This window comes from Rutidosis leptorrhynchoides, chromosome 8 (genome assembly GCF_046630445.1).
Source record: "Rutidosis leptorrhynchoides isolate AG116_Rl617_1_P2 chromosome 8, CSIRO_AGI_Rlap_v1, whole genome shotgun sequence".
Classification (NCBI taxonomy): domain Eukaryota; kingdom Viridiplantae; phylum Streptophyta; class Magnoliopsida; order Asterales; family Asteraceae; genus Rutidosis; species Rutidosis leptorrhynchoides.
In genome coordinates this window covers 6,390,613-6,416,912 of record NC_092340.1, presented here as the reverse complement: position 1 = coordinate 6,416,912, position 26,300 = coordinate 6,390,613, and the positions used below count along the sequence as shown (strand labels likewise).

The 26,300-nt window shown below is 30.1% G+C and overlaps 1 protein-coding gene across 1 annotated transcript; it reads right to left on the bottom strand.

The window, feature by feature from the left end:
- Positions 1–2,985: 2,985 nt before the first annotated feature.
- Positions 2,986–24,684, bottom strand: LOC139862156 (uncharacterized). Its single transcript, XM_071850716.1, has 2 exons — positions 24,510–24,684; positions 2,986–3,590 (listed from the first exon to the last, which is right to left on the bottom strand). The coding sequence occupies exons 1-2, from the start codon at positions 24,682–24,684 to the stop codon at positions 2,986–2,988; spliced, it is 780 nt and encodes a 259-aa protein (XP_071706817.1).
- Positions 24,685–26,300: the final 1,616 nt, after the last annotated feature.

The following is a 26,300-nucleotide window of genomic DNA, read 5'->3' as shown; positions in this document are numbered from 1 at the left end:
TTTTTAATTTTTTTCCTTCTATGTTTTAGTTACGTATGCCAATATTATACTGCATCTAGTTTATACATGTACATTCAAGTACCTATGTTTTCAATTTCAATAAATAATTTACTTGCTCACTAACGAATCATGTCTTTGTGAAGGAATAATGGATTCAAGAGTACGAATTAGATGAACTCCAAAATCGATTAGGTGACTCATGCAAATATTTTTCTTAACTCGGGGCCACCGATCTATCCATTTCAACTATAAATAAATCACTACGAATAATCCAAACTAATTCCATAAACAATTACTCCCCATTTAGTTAAGACTATAGTATCAATATAAGTGTTGTTTATATACTAATAAAATTATTTTAGTAATTAGCAATGGAAAAGTCTCAAATTTATCAAGTGATGTTGATTTCGTTGGTGATTGCACTTGTGGCTCGAACCGATGGACAAAATTGTCCTAACCAGCTTGGAAATTTGAATGCGTGTGCACCCTTTGTAGCGCCTGGCTCGACAAACATGGTGCCTAACGCAGACTGTTGTTTGGCTCTACAAGCAGTCGATCATGATTGCCTATGCAACACCATTCGTATTGCATCACGTCTCCCTAGCCAATGCAACTTCCCGGTTTCTTGTGGTGATTACAATTTTTACCCATTTTTGACACAATATGTTTTTTAAATTTTCATTATTTTGGATTCTCAGAGGAAACCTAGCTAATAACAATCACATTGAGTCTCCACTAGCAAGTAAAACCCCTGGGTGACGAGCCCTGGAGCGACAAGAACCGTAACCGAGTGAATTTCACACATTGGTGCCCCTCCGGTCAATGACCCAATTTTAATTTGATCTTGAGCGTTACCAAAATTTGAACTTGAGTCTCCTGTTTCACATGGAACTCGATGACCACTAGACTACGCCCCCAAGTGATTAAATTTTCACTATTTTAGTTATCAAATTATCGCTAAATTTAATTTATAGAGGTATACAGGAGTACACGACGACATTGTTTCGTCAATGATGTTACATCACATGTTAGATCTAACTATTAAAAAACATAATGTTAAAGTTGACAACATCATCGTTTATTTTAGTTTGTTAAAACTGACGTGGTCACATGGCGTTCCTCTAGGTTATGAACGTTTAGTTTAGTCTTGCATAAAATATTGATGGTGTGGATTCTTTGAAAGTACACAAATGGTGTCCTTTTTCCTTCTTCTTTAAGTCGGATGTGTTTTATTGTATTTGCAAATATTTTTTTTTGAATCAAGTATATAGAGACAAATATATTGTATCAAGAAACGATTTACTTATAAGTTATGTTTAGCCTTTAAGCTGCTTGCTAGATGTTGTTTATGAGTTTTTTTTATATGATTGATATTTGATGTTTTAAAAAAATTATAAATATTAATATTATTATTAGTATTCCCCTTACAACCTATAACGTGGAGTTGTTTAATGTGTACATAACTTATGAGTATTAGTTTTATTCTATATTAATATTAATATTAATATTAATATTAATATTTTAATTTAATGGATTGCAGGAAACTGAAGTGGACATCTAGGAAGGTGATGGACAACCATTGTTTTTATTTTATTTTTCTTGTTTATCTACTTAAAAGAAAAAAAATTCGGTTTCATATGAAAGTCATAGAATCCACTTTGAATAAAGAAATATGTTATGTTTCTTATACGAGTATGTTTATGTTTATTGAACTTGGTAAGAGACGATGGATTTGTTCCGGTATTTATTAGACCACTCTTATCGATGACACCTGTCATGGAATTACATTGATGCCACATCAGCGCCATCTCAGCAGCTTCTTTCAACCACATTTCCAACCACATTCATTAACATCAATCACACCCACCACATTGACCCAACTTCCAATATTAATTATTTTATTATTCTAATTTATTATTACTGTTACTATTATTTATATTTTAAAATTTAAAAAAAAATTCAAACTCAAACGGCTATAAAATGAACCATTTTTTTTTAAAACGGCTACTTTTCCACACTCTCTATATAAACAACCATTCACAACTCCTTAAACACTATTCGTCATCTTCTTCATTCTCATACTCAAACTCAAACAACTTAAACAAAAACAAAAATGTTGACTACTCCCCCCATGATTGCTTCGTTCAACGTTTACTACGGTGGTAGTTTCGATTCGGAGTACAAAGTGTATGATTACGCTAGTGGAAAAAAGGTTACGTTTTCCGAAATCGACATTCGTGACATCGGGTTAGAAACTTTATTAGCTTTCTTGAAGCAAAACGTACCCTTCGAACACAATGATGTTATGTACTTTGAAGACGATTGTCTTCTCGAAATGTCGGCCAAGAGTCTTCGGACTAAAGAAGCATGGGACTCGATCAAAGAAACTCTCTCATGGAGTTCAAATGTGATATCTCTGTATTTGGTTTATGAAGATTACTCTCCTCCTTGTAGTTCTGCTTACTACAGTGATGGTCAATTCTGGTCGGATGTTCCAACATCCCAAGAAGATTAAGTATCATGTAACCGATGTGTTTGTGTTTGTGTTTGTGTTTGTGTTTGTGGTTGTGTTTCTGTTTGAGGTCGTCGCTTAAGTTTATTTTAATTCTGTTGTATTTCAAAAAATGTAACCGTTTGAAAATGTGTGTTGAATAAAAGTGTTGTTAAAAAAATAAACATTGCATTAAAGTTCAACACTACATTACATTAAACATTAAATATTAAATTAAAGTATATGAAAAATAAAAACATACAATATTCATAAACTAGTCTTCGTCTTCATACTCTTCTTCGACCTCGTCATCTTCATCTAGTTGTAGATCAGTCACATGTTCGAGAATGCTTGAAGGTCCTGAACTTGGATCACAGCGTATACGGTGGTTTGGTGGAAGATTCCAAATGTGTTCAATAATATTATCTCTAAGAAAATGATGACTGCCTTTATCCCCTAGTTCTTTATCCATTCGCATATGTAGTGCAACCCGTTCATGGAAGTCTAAATATCGAGGGCGACGCGTCGGCGGATAATCTACTAAAATGCAATCCATTAACAGTGTAGTTACATGGAGGTGACATATCTTTTAGTAATTCGTTAAATAAATCCAATTGATTTAGAACGTTTATGTCATTATTTGAACCAGCCGGCCCAAAAAAGGAATGCCAAATCCAAGTATCATACGAGGCAACTGCCTCCAACATGATTGTTGGGTAACCATGATCACCTCGTGTAAATTGCCCTTTCCACGCAACTGGACAATTTTTCCAACCCCAATGCATACAATCGAGGCTCCCTAACATACCCGAAAACCCATGTATTTCTTCAGGTTTAGAAATTAAACGTTGCACATCATGCGCGTTTGACCGTCTCATATACTCGGCCGAATATAAGTGTAAAACACTCTTGCAAAAGTTTTCCAAACATAAATAAGAAGTTGATTCACCCATGTGTAAGTATTCATCAAAAGCATCGGGTGCAATACCGTACGCCAATTGTCTTATAGCGGACGCACATTTTTGAAAAACGTTAAAACCGAATAAACCGGTTGCATATCGTCTTTGTTTAAAATAATTAATATAATCGGGTATAGGTTCTAGATTAAAATTGATTATACCTCGACATATACGGATAAACAAAGACCTGCTCATACGAAAGCATCGCCGGAACCTATCGGGCGAGAAAGTAGGTGTGATGACCCGGGAATTTCCGACCAAATTTAAACTTAATCTTTATATGTTTCCGACATGATAAGCAAAGTCTGTAAGGTTGAGTCTCAAAAAGTTTGAACTGTTTCATACATTCATTTGACCTCGACGATTCACGAACCTTATTGTAAACAGAAATGTATATACGAATAATTATATATGTAAACAATCATATATAATAAATTAAATATATTAATGAACTGTTATATGATTCAGTTATTATGAAAGATAAACTTAAAGTAACTAAAATTTGTTATTTTAATATATAGAGTAATTAAGTGGTTATTGAAATAAATATTATATGATTTACATATATAATTAATATTACACGTATATAGTAAAATACATAAGATGTATATATATATATATATATATATATATATATATATATATATATATATATATATATATATATATATATATATATATATATATATATATATATATATATATATATATATATATTAAATATAAGGGACATGTTACAGATTACATAATTAATAAATCGTAATATTTGTATATTAAATGTAATAACAAGTTGAAATATAATTGCTATATTATCACTACATTCATTAAAATAAATATTAATAGTAAAATCAGTATTAATAAAATTATTACATGGAGATAAATTTTAATACGAATAAATTGTTATATTATCATTATTAATATTAATAATAACATTAATGATACAAATATTTTTAATTAATATTATTATTAACATCATTAATATAGTTATTGTTATTATTATTATTTTTTTGTATTTATTATTGTTATTAATATTAATTTTGATTAGTAATAATATTATTATTAATATTATTTCTATTATCAGTATTTTTTTACTATTTTTCCATTAATACTAATAATATGATTATTATTAATATATTTTATTATATTTACAAATTCTTCATATTAATATTAATTATAAATAAAATCTTACAGAATCCACTTTCTGTTTAGGGTCACAATCGAGCTAGTTCATTTTCTTGTTTCTGTCTAATTTGTTACCAGTCGCTATCCTAACTTTGCAAAACAAACAAATTATGGACACGATCATATTCAGCTTCCATATTTTTTTATATATTTCGTACCATAGGGAATAAATCTGGGACGACCAAACTGATATAAGACAATTGAAATATTCAGAGCTATCCACACATTCAATCCACTACACATCCCTATATTCTGTATCAATCAAAAATTCGCGTTATAATTTTTTTTTTTTTTTTTTACAGAAATAGGCAAGAACACAAGAATGTCCTGTTCGTGTTACTTTTTCACAAAATCACGATTTTGTATTTAATTTCAAATTGTGTAAATGCAGACCTGTAAGTAATCCTTTACTCCATCTTTCTGCAAAATATGGGATTCCAATTCGTTTTAATGTTTGAGAAATTTCGAGTCAAAGATTATAATTCAAAAAGTCAAATTTGAGTTCATGAGGAAATCTGAAAGTGTTTCAATATTTTATGTTAAATTGATGATTCAGATAGATTTTATACGCGATTTGAAACATAGTTGGTGTTAAAATCTTTGGCCAAAACATGCTACAAATCAAAATCATTTTTTTTTCTTCCAAAAACCGTAACAGCAGCGGGACCAGTTTTTTTTATTTTTTTTATATTTTTTTTTCTCTGTTAGTTAACATCACGAGTGTATATTTTTTTTTTTTTTTTGTGTTACATCAAATAAATAATGATATTAGGGATTAGGAGGATTAATCGAATTGAAATCAAGGAAGAAGAAGAAGATAAGGATCGTCTTATACGGGTTATGTATATTAGGATTAGGATATAAAACAGAAAAAGGGCAATAGCCCAACGGTTAAGGGTGTTGGTGTGGAAGCGGTAGGTCACGGGTTCGAGACTAGGCAGAGACAGTTTTTTTTTAAAAAGCTTAATTGAGGTAGTTTCCAAGTGTAAAATTTCTATTATTATTATTATTATTATTATTATTATTATTATTATTATTATTATTATTATTATTATTATTATTATTATTGTTATTGTTATTAGTGATATTACTATGATTAATATTATTGTTGTGTTATTATTATTATCAATTTTTTATTAGAAGTATTATAATAATTACTATTAGTATCATAATAAGTGATATAACAATTATTATTATTATCGCTTGTAATAATGTTATCCTTATTATTGAATTATCATTTTAGGACTACTACTATTATTATAATTGTGATTAGAGTTATTATTGTTGTTACTATAAAAATAATACAAGTTATTATTATTTTCGCTAATATTAGTATTAATATAATTTTTTTGCAATCAGTAGTATTACTATTATTATTATTATTAACAAAAGTATCACTTCTAACAATATAGTCATTATAATCAGTATTTTCAATATCAAAGGAGATTATCATTATTAGTAAGTCATTATTATCGAAAACTATCACTTTTGCTACAAATAAATATTTTGTACTTAAAATATACTTAATACATATATTATAATTATAATAATAGTTTATATACCATAAATCAAACATAATAAAATTAGTTATATAAATACTTATATATAACAAACTAATGATATATTTTTATAATACTAACCATATATATATAGATATATTAATATAATTAAGAAGATAGATATTAAACATTTTAAATATATACACAAGCTAAATAAGTACAATATATAATTTAAGAAATAATATATAAATTCGTTCGATTACGATTACACATTTTAATTTATATACAAATGATATAGGTTCGTGAATCCGAGGCCAACCCTGCATTGTTAAAATGTCGTCATATGTATTTTTACTACAAAATACAATACTGTGAGTTTCATTAATCCCTTTTTAAATGCTTTTGCAATATATATTTTTGGGACTGAGAATACATGCGCTGTTTTTATAACTGTTTTACGAAATAGACACAAGTAATTGAAACTACATTATATGGTTGAATGATCGAAATCGGATATGCCCCCTTTTTATTAAGTCTGGTAATCTAAGAATTAGGGAACATACACCCTAATTGACGCGAACTCTAAAGATAGATCTATCGGGCCCAACAAGCCCCATCCAAAGTACCGGATGCTTTAGTACTTCAAAATTTATATCATGTTCGAAGGAGGATCCCGAAATGATGGGGATATTCTTATATGCATATTGTGAATGTCGGTTACCAGGTGTTCAATCCATATGAATGATATTTTTGTCTCTATGCATGGGACGTATGTTTATGAGAAATGGAAATATGAAATCTTGTGGTCTATTAAAATTATGAAATAATTATTTATGTTAAACTAATGAACTCACCAACCTTTTGGTTGACACTTGAAAGCATGTTTATTCTCAGGTACGAAAGAAATCTTCCGCTGTGCATTTGCTCATTTTAGAGATATTACTTGGAGTCATTCATGACATATTTCAAAAGACGTTGGATTCGAGTCATTGAGTTCATCAAGAATATTATCAAGTTATTTATAGTTTAGATGAAATGGTATGCATGTTTGTCAACTTACGATGAAATGAAAGTTATCTTTTAAAAATGAATGCAATGTTTGTAAAATGTATCATATAGAGGTCAAGTACCTCGCGATGAAATCAACTGTTGGGAATCGTTTATAATCGATGTGGACTTCGTCCGGATGGATTAGGACGGGTCCTTTCAGTTGGTATCAGAACGGTGGTCTTAGTGAACCGGGTCTGCATTAGTGTGTCTAACTGATAAGTTGTTAGGATGCATTAGTGAGTCTGGACTTCGACCGTGTCTGCATGTCAAAAGTTTTGCTTATCCTTTTTGCCAGAAATCATTTGTTTATCATCCTTAGTAAATTACCTGCTTATTATTCTTAGTCTAGACACATCTTATTGCATTGACTGCATGAATAGTGTATAGACAAAATTCATATCTTAGCGTATCTACTAATTCATATCTTAGCGTATCTGCTAATTCATATCTTAGCGTATCTGTTATTGTTATCTTTACCTGACAGCTTCCGTAGATTCCTCCGTAACTTATGAGATTTTAGTATTACATATGCATATGTAAATTATGTATTGTAGGATACTAATCTACATCCTATAACCTATTTCTTATCAAAAATCCTTCATCTGATCGTACGAGATGAATCCCTCAACCAGTTAGAGTCCTCAGATTCCGATAGCTATTTCGATATGGAGTTTCACCTAAGCTCCGAAAGCAGTGTCACCAGAATGAACCAACCAATCATCCATCCCCAATTCATCTGATGAGTTCGTAGTCCACTTAATCAATGGAGACGCGAAGAAGGCGATCCTTTTCACCAACCGAATTTACCTCTTGACGATGAACCTGAAGCACTTATCAGCGAACCAGTCCGAATCATTATTTTCACCCTTATTTTCCCGAATATCTCACCACAATTATATTCTATCCACAATTCTAAACCTTATTCATCCGCTAGTTCTGATTGACAATCATTTCGGAATAATGGAAGAAGTCAACGAGCTTCGCACCCGAGTTGTAGCCTTGGAAAAATATGATGCAAAACGTACCAGCTTCAACAACATCACCGGCACCAACAGTACCATCAGTAACAGCACCAGTACCATTAACAATCCATGCCTCAACATTCCATTCAATACCTCGAATATAATCATCGTTCTACGAATCGTTCTACATAAACTATCTTCGTCCTTCATGGCAATTATGTGATCTTTAATGTTTTAGAGATATTGTACTCTAGTTTTAGCCGTAAATCTGATGAGTTTAATATTACATTGACCCATTAAATCCATGATTACGTCTGAAGAAAATATATATGTATATATGTTTTCATAAAGATTGTAATTAAAAATTCTTTTGTACAAACTGTTAATGGTGAAAATATTTTAACGTGTAGGTAATACCCGAGGAATATTCAGATTTCACATTAATAAGTTACACTGTACATTCTTCAAAGCTGATTCAACAGTCGTTTACTATCCTACTTACATCCACCGATATACCAATTCGTTCACCACAGAATAACCATATTCATCCAATTTCATATTGGGAATTTGATTTATCAGAATCCAACAAGTGGCATAATGAAGAAAACATTTGACAAAGTAAAATTTGTTAGAAACAAACAAATTAACTATGAGAAATTTTGTTAAGAATCCACGCTAACTGTTCCTAGCTAATTGTTCCCAGCTAATTGTTCCCAGCTAACTGATTACACTTTATTTATCGCAATTTAATTATCGCAATTTACATTCTAGCAATTTTATTTATAGTCATTTAATTTCTGTTATTTACTTTACGCAATTTATTTATCGTCATTTAATTTCTGTTATTTATTTTATGCATTTTAAATATCGGGACACGTATACAAGGTTTTGACATATCATATCGACACATCTATATATATTATTTGGAATAACCATAGACACTCTATATGCAGTAATGATCAAGTTCTCTATACAGGGTTGAGGTTGATTCTACAATAATATATATACTTTGAGTTGTGATCGAGTCTGAGACGTATACTGTGACGATCGCTCCAAATCCATATGGACGAACACGTCATTCATCGATTTCATTGCGAGGTATTTGACCTCTATATGATACGTTTTGTAAACATTGCATTCTTTTGAAAAGGCACACCATAAATGAATATTTAAATCAAAAGTTTTCGACATCTGATGATTTCTACATATAGACAATCACCATAAATAATAGTTTACAACAGTACTTCCGTTGACAATGTAGTCAAAATAAGATACATGGTGATGATTTAGTGAATGCAACGTTTCCTTGAAAAATATGTCATGTAAGACTCCATGCACATAGCTTGTCTAACATCTAAGCAAACAGCGGAAGACTTCTAGGAAATCTGAGAATAAACATGCTAACAAGTGTCAACACAAAGGTTGGTGAGTTCATAGTTTTAATGTTTCGTATAATCTGTATATAAAGGTGGATCACAAGATTTCAGTTGTTTCATCCAGAAACGTTTATCAAAATATTCTACAAGATTGAGCACACTAAACTTAACGTATATATAATTTGTACCCTTTGTATAATCATCTTAATAATACACGCAAACCAACGTGTACGTTTCTCAAATAGCATACGTCCGTTAAAAGGCTAGTGCTCTAGCTCGGACGGGGATATCAAGCCCTATGGATCCATATACTACTACTCGCGCCCACCAGCTCTTATAACCGGCAGTTACTAGTTACCAAAGCTAAGGGATTTTCGGTTCAAACTCGGTGTAGAATTTAGTATGTACTTGTATCCATTGCGTTTAAAATAAAGTGCATGTATTCTCAGCCCAAAAATATAGATTGCAAAAGCAATTAAAAAGGGAGCAAATGAAACTCACGCATATATATATATATATATATATATATATATATATATATATATATATATATATATATATATATTGTAAATCAGTTAATAAAGGATTTGCATGTATTCTCAGCCCAAAAATGTAGAGAGTAAAAGGGATCATATGAAACTCACCTTAGTAGCATATAAAGTTGTTCATCGTAATGTGACCGAAACTCGGATTATCAAATAATCGTAGATCTCAACATATCAATATTGAGATTCAATATTGTAGGAAAGTATGTAGACGTAACGGAGATGATAAACACTAGGTTTGATTCATGAGCAAAATCCCCGAACCATACCCATAACCTCCATAGCTATAACCCATAATTTCCTTAGCTATAATCCATAATTTCCTTAGCCCTATCCTACTTGACAACCAGTTTTGAAAACACTTGAGCAGAACCCCGTCATAGTATTTTATGTATAAATAATATTAATATTAATACTACTAATAATAATACGATTAATAATAATAATAATAATAATAATAATAATAATAATAATAATAATAATAATAATAATAATAATAATAATAATAATAATAATAATATATACTCCGTTGATATATGAGAGTTCGAGAGAGATAGAATAATTTGGAACCAGAATCGATTTTTATACAACTTTTGCTGTCCCAAGTCGCCATTACTTTTTATGTCGACAAAACATTATGTGTTTCGCGTAGATAGGTACACGATCCACGTATGGTGTCTTCTTGAAAGTTGTAGATTTTTGAGTTACGTCGTCTGGACACCAGAATCAACCTTTTTCGAGTCAGTATGAATTAGTTATGATTTTTCTCGTGCAAGTGCGCAGGTTTAGTGATTTCCATCATTTTAACTTGCAATCTTGAGATGAAATGGTGTAGTCTTTTAGTGCTCATTAGAAACCTTTATTTTATCTTTATTATTATTTTCATATTATTGAAAATCCATAAAAAACACTTTAACAATCAAATTCTATTATATCGAGAAACGTGTCCATACTAAATCGAATAACTATAGTTCTCTAAAACTAATTACATTCACATCTTTTTATCAAACGTTATAATAATAAAAATCTATTATTTCGAAGAACGCTTTCATATATTTGAACTAAATCGAATAAATATAATTTAGTTTTCCCGAATTAGTTATATTCAAAACCATTCTTTAAAAGGTTTCATCTATATCGTAAAACGTTTTCAATATTAAGAAAACTAAGTAATTAACTTATCAAGAGACACGAGACAATCATTATGTTGAAAGTTAATCTCTACTAACCTTTGTCCAGTAATCGTTAATTGACATATTTGTTCTTACTTGTAAATCACTTTATCATTTTCTGAATATTGTTAAAATGGAAAGATTTCTCAAATCAACGTGGACCTCTCAACAGAGACCCGTAATAATATCATAATCCTTAAGAGACTCAGTAAATATCTTTTACTTGAATCGTTTGGCATAATCTTTTAACTCCGTAGTTAAATATATCAATCAGGTAATCAATCAAATAAGTTTAATGCACAGTATCATATACTCAACACTTAGTTACGTTTTCAAGTTATAGTATATGTATCTATTTACATATAATTATTCGTGCATCATCGTGAATAAACGAAGGGTAATTTAATAGTTCAAAAAGTTTTGAGATTCAGTTTTACAGACTTTGCTTATCGTGTCAAAAATATTAAACCATATCGAGAATTTGGTTCAGAATAAGTCAAAATTTTTCGGGTTATCACAGTACCTACCCGTTAAAGAAATTTCGTCCCGAAATTTGAGTGAGGTCGTCATGGCTAACAATAAAAATGTTTTCATGACGTATATGAGTTGATAATTCGAGTTTTATCACCGTTGAATAATATGGATAACACAATCCAATTACTTGAAGCGTATGAGGGAAGTTATCGTAATAAAGTGAAATAGAGAATAGAGATGCATCTTATCCCTTGACGTAGTAACGATTGATTTTTGGAATTTAAGGAATAGAAAGTCTTCATAATCTAAATAAGATTTGATTCTTCGGAATTTAAGGAAATTAAGATCTTCTTTAATTAAATGAGGTCACCTGCCTCGATTGCTCTGTCTGTTATTTCGCTTATAAATTAACCCCTTTCGTCTCATTATTTTCACCACTCCTACATCTTCTTCCTCATTTCATACTTCCAAAAGATTGTGAAATGCTTCATCCAGTTCTGATTCTTGATATACTCCTAACTTTCATATCTGTCATTCTTCTTTTTCATCTACCACCAGAGAAAGTTACTTTCTTCTACCATTACCTTGGGGTTATAGTATTTTTCATTCTCCCGTGTCTTTATATTGCTATACGCATTGATATACACGGTTTGTAAATTTCGGGGTTGTTATTGGGCCAATATTCTCCTTTATATTTCGGAGCTCCATGCTTTCGATTTCTCTTCCCGACCTTAAGTCAAGCGGATAATGGTCCAGAATTTGTAGGTATGAATTTCGGATGAACATGATTAATGTTCTAAGAAAGAAATTGTAATGGCACGATCTTGATTTGTCAAATTACCAGAATATCTAAAAAAGACCGAATCATCAAGAAATATATTTTCTTGATATATTTAGAGATTATATAGAATGAAAGAGTTATGTAACATGGTTCATGATGAGGGTGTGATCTGTGAACCTTTATCACGTTCCATTAGAAACTCAGCATGACTTACTGTAATATAATCACGTTGATCAAGTGTCATTATATTATACTAATTCATGCTTCAGTTCCCAACACTACTTCAAAACATTAAATTTTTTGAATTTTTCAGATGTTAGAAACTAAAATAGTTTCTTTTATGTTATAACACAGATAGCGCGAAGAGATGAAATAATTTCAAATAAGAATGGTTATGAAAATATCTTCAGAAATATCGAGGATATTTATAATGAAAGATATGATGATATCTTAGAATATCTAAGATCAGAGGATGATGAAGAATATTGTCCGCAAAGGTTTTAGAGTAAGGAGCAAGGTATTTACTAAGGATTTCAGCAGACACCGAATCATTTGGATTCTTTGAAGGCAGGTTCAGTCTTTGTGATTTATCCACAGCCTTCTTCATACTTTGCTCAATCCGTTTTCCAGTTCCAAACCTTCTCTTTTTCTCAGCTTTACTACCATACTATTCTTTATCATCAAACTTTTGACTGTTAAGGTCGTTTACAGTTGTTGCTGCTTCACTCAGCTTTTTTTTTCTTTCAAAATTTGGAGAACTAATTCTCAGTTTAAGGTGTTTTTCAGAATCTTCACATTCGAATTGTGTAAATCTAGGAGATAGACGTTATATGTACACATATAGCTGTTGGCGTAGACATGCTGCGAGATTTCAAAATACTGATTGCTGATTCCCAGTAATTGGCATGACAATTCTTGTTTACAAGATGCAGATGAGTAAATGATAGGGTTTCCATGAGTATAATGATTTTTCGAAAAGTTAAAGATCAATGATGTTGCTGGTAAGTTTATTGCTAATGTGGCGAGATATAAAAGGTTCCTCGATAACAATGACGAAGGGAAAACTTATATATCAAAGTTATAATAAGGCTTATTCGAATGAATAACTGAAGTTGATTTGTTGGAGCTGTGACAACACTATCTATGTTGAAAAGGGTTTGAAAAGTTATTTTTGCTAATAAATGCCAAAGGGTCTGACACGATTACGTTTTAAACTATGACTTTGGTTTCGAGAGTTTTTTAGGTGCATAACTGTGGGTAACATGTGGTTGGATCATCATCTCGATGGTTCATTGTTTGAAGTGTTTTTCAGAAATTTCGGACGGTTTGAACACAGATTGTAATCGTTAATATACATGTGATGTTCTAGCACAGTTTTGAAATCAAAGTATAGCTTTGAAAGATGTAGGGATCTAAGAGTGATGATATCGGTTATATCTCGACTTGGATTCTGATATGTTAAAATCAGAATATGTAATTGATTTTGAATGAGTATGGTTGTTTTGATTTCTATGAAAGAATGTATTTCGTTATGAAAGTAGTTGATGATTTATTGAATCTGAATCGAAGAATGTAACATGTTAATTGTGAATTTATATATCTCTCGGGTATTACCTACCCGTTAAAATATTCTCACCATTAACAGTTTATACAAAAGAATTTTCTTAATTACAATCTTTATGAAAATATACCTACATATATATTTTCTTTAGATGTAATCATGAATTTAATGAGTTAACATAATATTACTCTCATCTGATTTTTGGCTAGTACTAGAATATATAATCTCTAAAACTTTAGAAACTACATATTCTCTGCAGAATATTTCTTCGATGAAGTTATGAATCAATACTTCATCATTTGTTGTTGTTGGTATTCCTTGGTATCTATGGTGCATATGACGTTGATGTTCGAGGTACAGATTGTGATGTTGAGGTGTGGGATGCGGATGTTATTGTTGGTGGTGGTAATGATACTGTTGGCGTTGATGATGGTGGTACTGTTGATGCTGGTGATGCTGCTGGTGCTTGTAACCTTTGTACCATATTCTCTAAAGTCACCACTCGAGCACGAAGCTCGTTGACTTCTTCTACTACACCGGGATGATTGTCGGTTCGGACGAGCGGACGAATAAGATTTAGAATGTGAGATAGTATATAATCATGACTAGATACTCTGGAAATGAGAGAGAAAATGGTATTACGAACAGGTTCGCCGGTAAGTGCTTCAGGTTCTTCGCCAAGAGGGCAATGTGGTGGATGGAAGGGATCACCTTCTTCTTGTCTCCAATGATTGAGGAGGCTTCGAACCCATCCCCAATTCATCCAGAATAGATGATGACTGATTGGTTGATCCATTCCGGTTACACTGTCTTCGGAGTTCAGGTGAATATCCATATTGGAATAGCTGTCGGAGTTTAAGGAATTTGAACTTGATACGGGATCCATCTTGTATAATCAGGGAATTGATTTTTGATATAAGATAGATTATAGGATTTAGTTTGGTATTCTCCGATACATAATTTACATATGTATATATAATGCCAAAATCCCATAAATTACGGAGAAATTTTCAGAAGATGACAGGAAAAGTTTACAGTAACCGATATGCTAAGATATGTATTAGCAGATATACTAAGATATGAGTTTTTTCTATACACTATTCATACAATAACTGTAGGTAAACGTGTCTAGACTTAAGAATGATAAGCATGTAATTTCTGACAAGAAATGATAAGCAAAACTTTTGACATGCAGACACAGTCGAAGTCCAGACTTACGAATGCATCCTAACAACTATCAGTTAGACACACTCATGCATGACCTGGTTCACTAGGACCAACGCTCTGATACCAACTGTGACGATCGCTCCAAATCCATATGGACGAACACGTCATTCATCGATTTCATTGCGAGGTATTTAACCTCTATATGATACGTTTTGTAAACATTGCATTCTTTTGAAAAGGCACACCATAAATGAATATTTGAATCAAAAGTTTTCGACATCTGATGATTTCTACATATAGACAATCACCATAAATAATAGTTTACAACAGTACTTCCGTTGACAATGCAGTCAAAATAAGATACATGGTGATGATTTGGTGAATGCAACGTTTTCATGAAAAATATGTCATGTAAGACTCCATGCACATAGCTTGTCTAACATCTAAGCAAACAGCGAAAGACTTCTAGGAAACCTGAGAATAAACATGCTAACAAGTGTCAACACAAAGGTTGGTGAGTTCATAGTTTTAATGTTTCGTATAATCTGTATATAAAGGTCGATCACAAGATTTCAGTTGTTTCACCCAGAAACGTTTATCAAAATATTCTACAAGATTGAGCACACTAAACTTAACGTATATATAATTTGTACCCTTTGTATAATCATCTTAATAATACACGCAAACCAACGTGTACGTTTCTCAAATAGCATACGTCCGTTAAAAGGCTAGTGCTCTAGCTCGGACGGGGATATCATGCCCTATGGATCCATATACTACTACTCGCGCCCACCAGTTCTTATAACCGGTAGTTACTAGTTACCAAAGCTAAGGGATTTTCGGTTCAAACTCGGTGTAGAATTTAGTATGTACTTGTATCCATTGCGTTTAAAATAAAGTGCATGTATTCTCAGCCCAAAAATATAGATTGCAAAAGCAATTAAAAAGGGAGCAAATGAAACTCACGCATATATATATATATATATATATATATATATATATATATATATATATATATATATATATATATATATATATATATATATATATATATATATATATATATATATATATATATATATATGTATATATATATATATGTATATATATATATATGTATATATATGTATATATATATATATATATATATATATATATATATATATATATATATTGTAAATCAGTTAATAAAAGATTTGCATGTATTCTCAGCCAAAAAATGTAGAGAGTAAAAGGGATCATATGAAACTCACCTTAGCAGCATATAAAGTTGTTCATCGTAATGTGACCGAAACTCGGATTATTAAATAATCGTAGATCTCAACATATCAATATTGAGATTCAATATTGTAGGAAAGTACGTAGACGTAACGGAGATGATAAACACTAGGTTTGATTCATGAGCAAAATCCCCGAACCATACCCATAACCTCCATAGCTATAACCCATAATTTCCTTAGCTATAATCCATAATTTCCTTAGTCTTATCCTACTCGACAACCAGTTTTGAAAACACTTGAGCAGAACCCCGTCATAGTATTTTATGTATAAATATAATATTAATACTACTAATAATAATACGATTAATAATAATAATAATAATAATAATAATAATAATAATAATAATAATAATAATAATAATAATAATAATAATAATAATAATAATATATACTCCGTTGATATATGAGAGTTCGAGAGAGATAGAATAATTTGGAACCAGAATCGATTTTTATACAACTTTTGCTGTCCCAAGTCGCCATCACTTTTTATGTCGACAAAACATTATGCGTTAGGCATAGATAGGTACACGATCCGCGTATGGTGTCTTCTTGAAAGTTGTAGATTTTTGAGTTACGGTCGTCTGGACACCAGAATCACCCTTTTTCGAGTCAGTATGAATTAGTTATGATTTTTCTCGTGCAAGTGCGCAGGTTTAGTGATTTCCATCATTTTAACTTGCAATCTTGAGATGAAATGTTGTAGTCTTTTAGTGCTCATTAGAAACCTTTATTTTATCTTTATTATTATTTTCATATTATTGAAAATCCATAAAAAACATTTTAACAATCAAATTCTATTATATCGAGAAACGTGTCCATACTAAATCGAATAACTATAGTTCTCTAAAACTAATTACATTCACATCTTTTTATCAAACGTTATAATAATAAAAATCTATTATTTCGAAGAACGCTTTCATATATTTGAACTAAATCGAATAACTATAATTTAGTTTTCCCGAATTAGTTATATTCAAAACCATTCTTTAAAAGGTTTCATCTATATCGTAAAACGTTTTCAATATTAAGAAAAATAAGTAATTAACTTATCAAGAGACACGAGACAATCATTATGTTGTAAGTTAATCTCTACTAACCTTTGTCCAGTAATCGTTAATTGACATATTTGTTCTTACTTGTAAATCACTTTATCATTTTCTGAATATTGTTAAAATGGAAAGATTTCTCAAATCAACGTGGACCTCTCAACAGAGACCCGTAATAATATCATAATCCTTAAGAGACTCAGTAAATATCTTTTACTTGAATCGTTTGGCATAATCTTTTAACTCCGTAGTTAAATATATCAATCAGGTAATCAATCAAATAAGTTTAATGCACAGTATCATATACTCAACACTTAGTTACGTTTTCAAGTTATAGTATATGTATCTATTTACATATAATTATTCGTGCATCATCGTGAATAAACGAAGGGTAATTTAATAGTTTAAAAAGTTTTGAGATTCAGTTTTACAGACTTTGCTTATCGTGTCAAAAATATTAAACCATATCGAGAATTTGGTTCAGAATAAGTCAAAATTTTCCGGGTCATCACATATACGGGTCACGATACATATTAATTAATTAGAATATTATATATTAATCTATATATGAATTATCGGACTGTTAATTGTGGACTATCGACTGTGGACTAATAAAATTGGATAATCAAAATGAATTAAAATATTGATTAAAACATATGAAACTAAACATTTCTTCAAGTTTGCCACTTGATTTCATCTTAAACCCCATTTGTATCTTGACGATTACAATCTGCGTTCAAACCTTTCATGATTCTTGAAAACACCTCAATCGATAGGATGAATCAACCGCACTTTATCTACGGAAGAAAAGATTTATGCATATAGTTATGCACCTGAGAAACTCTCGGCAACTGAGTAAAAGTTTAACACGTAGCCACGTTATATCCTTTGGCATTTATTAGCAAAAATAATTTTGCGATCCCTTTTCAAAGTAGACAATTTTGTCACAGCTCCAGCAAGTCAACTTCGACTTTTCATTCGAAGTAGCCTTACTATAATCCTGATATATACGATTACCCTTTTAATACCAGAGAATTCTTTTATATTTCACCATATTACCAGCAGACGTACCAGCAACCTCGTTGCTTCTTGGCTTATATCTCTCTGACAAATCATTATATTTATTCATTGAAACCCTATCATATACTCATCCGCATCTTGTAACGAGAACTGCCATACCAATTACCGGGAATCAGCAATCAGTACTTTGAAAACTCACAGCATATCTACATCAACAGTTATATGTATGACATTTATCTCTTAGAATTATGATCTCTCATTCTGAAATTCTGAAAGGCACTCAGTCACAAATCAATACTATGAATGTTGAAAAAATTGAATGAAGCAGCAGAAACCATAGACAACCGTAAACGACCTTAATCATCAGAAATTTGATGATAAAGAATAGTATGTTGGAAAAGCTCAGAAAAGTTGGAACTGGAAAACGGATTGAGCTAACCACGAAGGAGACCAAGAACAAATACAAGGACCAAACCCTATATTCAAAGAATCCAGGTAATTCTGAATCCGATGAAATCTTTAGAGAATATCTTACTCCGAAGTCATGTTAAAATCTTGCAGAAAAATCTTTCTCCATCAACCATCGAACTTAGAAATTCCAAAATATCATCATCAATATCTTCGATATTTCTGAGGATATTTTCAAAAATATTCTCGTCCGAAATTATATACCTCTTCGTGATTCCTATGTATCATTATATTGGAAACATTCAAGAGAAAATTTAGTACCAAAAAGCAGGTTATGCGAAACTATGAAGAAAGCCGTGGACAAATCACAAAGAATAAGTTTGACTTCAAAGAATCTAAATGATTCAATGTCTGCTGAAGTTTTTAGCGAATATCTTGCTCGTTACTCTAAACCCTTGCAGACAATAGTCTCCATCATTCTCTGATCTTAGATATTCAAAGATATTATCGTATCTTTCATTATAAATATCCTCCATATTTCTGAAGATATTTTTATAATTATTCTTATCTGAAATCATTAATCTCTTTGTGCTATCAGTGTTACATCATATAGAAACTGTTAGTTTTTATATTCTGTAAACTTTCGAGTCTAAAATATGAATGTTTTTGAAGTAGTGTTGGGAACTGATGCACGAGTTAGTATAGTATAATGACACTTGATCAACGTGATTATATTACAATAAGTCATGATGAGTTTCTAATGAAACGTGATGATGGTTCACAGTAGATCATACCGTCATCATGTATCATGTTCCATAACTCTTTCATTCTACTTAACTTCTAAACATATCAAGAAAATGTATTCTTGATGGATCTATCTTCCGTGATGTTGATAAATTTGAAAATCAAATCGTGCTATCACGTTCTTTCCTGCTTAGAACATTATAATCATTCAAAACTCTATATCAACGAATTCTGGACCATTATTCGCTTGATTTAAAGTCGGAAAAAGAAAACAAAAGAATGAATCTCCGAAATAGAAATGGGGGGTATAAATCACAGCAAATAGGAGAGATCATTAACTGTGAATGACAATGATTATTAAAGACAGAAGCAGGGACTTTGAAATTTAAAGGAAAATATAAAGTCCTATAACAACACATAAATTACAAACCGTGTATGTCAATGTTTATCGCAATATAAAGACACGGGAGAATTAAAAACACTATAACCCCAAGGGCGAAGTAGAAGAAAGCAGATTCCTCTGGTGGAAGTTGGAAAAAGAGAATGATTGTAGCAATAGAAAGGAGAAGGACAAGGATCAGAACTGGATTAAGCATTTTCACAATCTTTTAGATGTATGAACTAAGAAAGAAAGTATAGAAATGGTGAGAATAATGGAACGGAAGATTTTAATTTATAATGGAAATATCAGGCAGAGTAATCGAGGCAGATCACCGTATTTAATTATAGAGATCTTAATTTCCTTATTCGCTGAAGAATCAAATCTTTTAGATTCCAAAGATTTTCTTTAAATCCCTTGAGTTCCAGAATTCAGCCGAGACAACGTTAAAAGTTAAGACGAACCTTATTTCCTAAATTCAACCCTGACTATGTCGGAAGCTAAGACGAATCTCTATTTCTTTATTTCATTCTTTTGTGATAACGTCACTCATACGCTTCGGGTAATCAAATTGTTTTATCCATATTACTCAGTGATGAAAACACTATGTTTATCAACTCATAATCGTCATGAAAACATTTTTATTGTTAACCATGACCACCTCACTCAAATTTCGGGACGAAATTTCTTTAACGGGTAGGTACTGTGATGACCCGGGAATTTCTGACCAAATTTAAACTTAATCTTTATATGTTTCCGACACGATAAGCAAAGTCTGTAAGGTTGAGTCTCAAAAAGTTTGAACTGTTTCATACATTCATTTGACCTCGACGATTCAAGAACCTTATTGTAAACAGAAATGTATATACGAATAATTATATATGTAAACAATCATATATAATAAATTAAATATATTAATGAACTGTTATATGATTCAGTTATTATGAAAGATAAACTTAAAGTAACTAAAATTTGTTATTTTAATATATAGAGTAATTAAGTGGTTATTGAAATAAATATTATGTGATTTACATATACAATTAATATTACATGTATATAGTAAAATACATAAGATGTATATATATATATATATATATATATATATATATATATATATATATATATATATATATATATATATATATATATATATATATATTAAATATAAGGGACATGTTACATATTACATAATTAATAAATTGTAATATTTGTATATTAAATGTAATAACAAGTTGAAATATAATTGCTATATTATCACTACATTCATTAAAATAAATATTAATCGTAAAATCAGTATTAATAAAATTATTACATGGAGATAGATTTTAATACGAATAAATTGTTATATTATCATTATTAATATTAATAATAACATTAATGATACCAATATTTTTAATTAATATTATTATTAACATCATTAATATAGTTATTGTTATTATTATTTTTTTTGTATTTATTATTATTATTAATATTAATTTTGATTAGTAATAATATTATTATTAATATTATTTCTATTATCAGTATTTTTTTACTATTTTTCCATTAATACTAATAATATGATTATTATTAATATATTTTATTATATTTACAAATTCTTCATATTAATATTAATTATAAATAAAATCTTACAGAATCCACTTTCTGTTTAGGGTCACAATCGAGCTAGTTCATTTTCTTGTTTCTGTCTAATTTGTTACCAGTCGCTATCCTAACTTTGCAAAACAAACAAATTATGGACAGGATCATATTCAGCTTCCATATTTTTTTTATATATTTCGTACCATAGGGAATAAATCTGGGACGACCAAACTGATATAAGACAATTGAAATATTCAGAGTTATCCACACATTCAATCCACTACACATCCCTATATTCTGTATCAATCAAAAATTCGCGTTATAAATTTATTTTTATTTTTTACAGAAATAGGCAAGAACACAAGAATGTCCTGTTCGTGTTACTTTTTCACAAAATCACGATTTCGTATTTAATTTCAAATTGTGTAAACGCAGACCTGTAAGTAATCCTTTACTCCATCTTTCTGCAAAATATGGGATTCCAATTCTTTTTAATGTTTGAGAATTTTCGAGTCAAAGATTATAATTCAAAAAGTCAAATTTGAGTTCATGAGGAAATCTGAAAGTGTTTCAATATTTTATGTTAAATTGATGATTCAGATAGCTTTTATACGCGATTTGAAACATAGTTGGTGTTAAAATCTTTGGCCAAAACATGCTACAAATCAAAATCATTTTTTTTTCTTCCAAAAACCGTAACAGCAGCGGGACCAGTTTTTTTTTGTTTTTTTTTTTATATTTTTTTTTCTCTGTTAGTTAACATCACGAGTGTATATTTTTTTTTTGTGTTACATCAAATAAATAATGATATTAGGGATTAGGAGGATTAATCGAATTGAAATCGAGGAAGAAGAAGAAGATAAGGATCATCTTATACGAGTTATGTATATTAGGATTAGGATATAAAACAGAAAAAGGGCAATAGCCCAACGGTTAAGGGTGTTGGTGTGGAAGCGGGAGGTCACGGGTTCGAGACTAGGCGAAGACAGTTTTTTTTTAAAAGCTTAATTGAGGTAGTTTCCAAGTCTAAAATTTCTATTATTATTATTATTATTATTATTATTATTATTATTATTATTATTATTATTATTATTATTATTATTATTATTATTATTATTATTATTATTATTATTATTATTATTGATTGTTATTGTTATTAGTGATATTACTATGATTAATATTATTGTTATGTTATTATTATTATTATTTTTATTAGAAGTATTATAATAATTACTATTGGTATCATAATAAGTGATATAACAATTATTATTATTATCGCTTGTAATAATGTTATCCTTATTATTGAATTATCATTTTAGGACTACTACTATTATTATAATTGTGATTAGAGTTATTATTGTTGTTACTATAAAAATAATACAAGTTATTATTATTTTCGCTAATATTAGTATTAATATCATTTTTTTGCAATCAGTAGTATTACTATTATTATTATTAACAAAAGTATCACTTCTAACAATATAGTCATTATAATCAGTATTTTCAATATCAAAGGAGATTATCATTATTAGTAAGTCATTATTATCGAAAACTATCACTTTTGCTACAAATAAATATTTTGTACTTAAAATATACTTAATACATATATTATAATTATAATAATAGTTTATATACCATAAATCAAACATAATAAAATTAGTTATATAAAAACTTATATATAACAAACTAATGATATATTTTTATAATACTAAACATATATATATATATATATAGATATATTAATATAATTAAGAAGATAGATATTAAACATTTTAAATATATACACAAGCTAAATAAGTACAATATATAATTTAAGACATAATATATAAATTCGTTCGATTACGATTACACATTTTAATTTATATACAAATGATATAGGTTCGTGAATCCGAGGCCAACCCTGCATTGTTCAAATGTCGTCATATGTATTTTTACTACAAAATATAATACTGTGAGTTTCATTAATCCCTTTTTAAATGCTTTTGCAATATATATTTTTGGGACTGAGAATACATGCGCTGTTTTTATAACTGTTTTACGAAATAGACACAAGTAATTGAAGCTACATTATATGGTTGAATGATCGAAATCGGATATGCCCCTTTTTATTAAGTCTGGTAATCTAAGAATTACGGAACAGACACCCTAATTGACCCGAACTCTAAAGATAGTTCTATCGGGCCCAACAAGCCCCATCCAAAGTACCAGATGCTTTAGTACTTCGAAATTTATATCATGTCCGAAGGAGGATCCCGGAATGATGGGGATATTCTTATATGCATATTGTGAATGTCGGTTACCAGGTGTTTAATCCATATGAATGATATTTTTGTCTCTATGCATGGGACGTATGTTTATGAGAAATGGAAATATGAAATATTGTGGTCTATTAAAATTATGAAATAATTATTTATGTTAAACTAATGAACTCACCAACCTTTTGGTTGACACTTGAAAGCATGTTTATTCTCAGGTACGAAAGAAATCTTCCGCTGTGCATTTGCTCATTTTAGAGATATTACTTGGAGTCATTCATGACATATTTCAAAAGACGTTGCATTCGAGTCATTGAGTTCATCAAGAATATTATCAAGTTATTTATAGTTTAGATATATTATGAAATGGTATGCATGTCTGTCAACTTACGATGAAATGAAAGTTGTCTTTTAAAAATGAATGCAATGTTTGTAAAATGTATCATATAGAGGTCAAGTACCTCGCGATGAAATCAACTGTTGGGAATCGTTTATAATCGATGTGGACTTCGTCCGGATGGATTAGGACGGGTCCTTTCAGTAGGGTTGTCGGAAAAATAATCGTTGAATAGTTGTCTACCTTTTCCTTCTTGATCTCTAGGAAAATGTCTTCTTGGAGCTCTAGGTATCGATACGACTTCACCTTCGGCTTCATCTTCTTCTTCTAAAAAATCAATTATATCGAGTACTTGCGTTGGATTATATGCACTTGCGAGTGATAACGCCTCTTCATAAATTTTGTTATCTCGCTCCATTCTCGAATAAATAATTTTTTGAAGTGTTTTTGTTAGTAATGTGGAAGTAATATGTATGAAATGGTTTGAGACACATATATATATTGCTACCTTAAATTAAAAAAAAAAAAAAAAAACAAACGGCTATTTTTCCAACGGATATATCAATTAAATTGGGCCCCACTAGCGTGATGGAGAATGTCGTTGCAGGGCAAAATGAACTGCGACCAAACCAACCGCGCCTAACCGGCGACCGCTAGCATTGGCGTCTTTCAACGGCGCCCCCAAGGAAGCTTCAACGGTGCTCCGATGTGAGCGGTCTTAGTTTTTTTAATCGTCAAAAATTTATTCATTTTTAAGTTTGATAATTTATTAAGTGCAGCAGTTCTTTAATCTCGATTTGTCTCTTAACAATAAAATACAAATTTTAACTTCTTTATTTATAAATGAGTGAAATGACTGTGAAACCACGAATTTGTTTAAACGAAATAGTTTAACGATATATTTTAGGTATTAAGTGAATGTAAATGCTAAAGTCGTTTAGTTTAATGATCCGTGGAATGAAGTGCCCCATCCTAATCCATCCGGACGAAGTCCATATCGATTATAAACGAATCACAATAGTTGATTACATCGCGAGGTACTTGACCTCTATATGATACATTTTACAAACATTGCATTCGTTTTTAAAAGACAAACTTTCACTTCATTGAAAGTTGACGACATGCATATCATTTCATAATACATCCAACTATAATTGACTTAATAATGATCTTGATGAACTCGACGACTCGAATGCAACGTCTTCTGACTCCAAGTAATATCTCAAAATGAGCATATGCACAGTGGAAGATTTCTTTCATACCTGAGAATAAACATGCTTTCAAGTGTCAACCAAAAGGTTGGTGAGTTCATAGGTTTATCATAAAACAATAAAATTCATCATTTTGATAGACCACAAGATTTAAATCCTGCATGGTACAAATTGTAGTGACCCGAACTTTTTCATGTTTATATATATTAATTGAGATTGATATTTACATGATTAAATGTTTCCAACATGTTAAGCAATCAAACTTGTTAAGACTTGATTAATTGAAATATGTTTCATATAGACAATTGACCACCCAAGTTGACCGGCGATTCACGAACGTTAAAACTTGTAAAAACGACATGACGATATATATATATGGATATACATATGGTTAACATGAGATTATGATAAGTAAGTATCTCCATAAGTATATTAACAATGAGTTATATACATATAAACAAGACTACTAACTTAAGGATTTCGAAACGAGACATATATGTAACGATTATCGTTGTAACGACATTTAAATGTATATATATCATATTAAGATATATTAATATATCATAATATCATGATAATATAATAATTTAACATCTCATTAGATATAATAAACAATGGGTTAACAACATTAATTGAGATCGTTAACTTAAAGGTTTCAAAACAACACTTACATGTAACGACTAACGATGACTTAACGACTCAGTTAAAATGTATATACATGTAGTGTATTTAGATGTATTAAAATACTTTTGGAAGACTTCAAGACATATATCAAAACACTCATACTTAACGAAAATGGTTACAGTTACTTTTCCATTCTTTT

Bases quoted from the DNA above. Each gene is read 5' to 3' on its own strand.
- LOC139862156 (XM_071850716.1), bottom strand. From the start codon at position 24,684: ATGGAGCGAGATAACAAAATTTATGAAGAGGCGTTATCACTCGCAAGT. The intron at 3,591-24,509 runs GTAGACAACTAT...ATTTTAATCTAG, and splicing joins TAGAGATCAAGAAGGAAAAG to AACCTATACCCGATTATATT.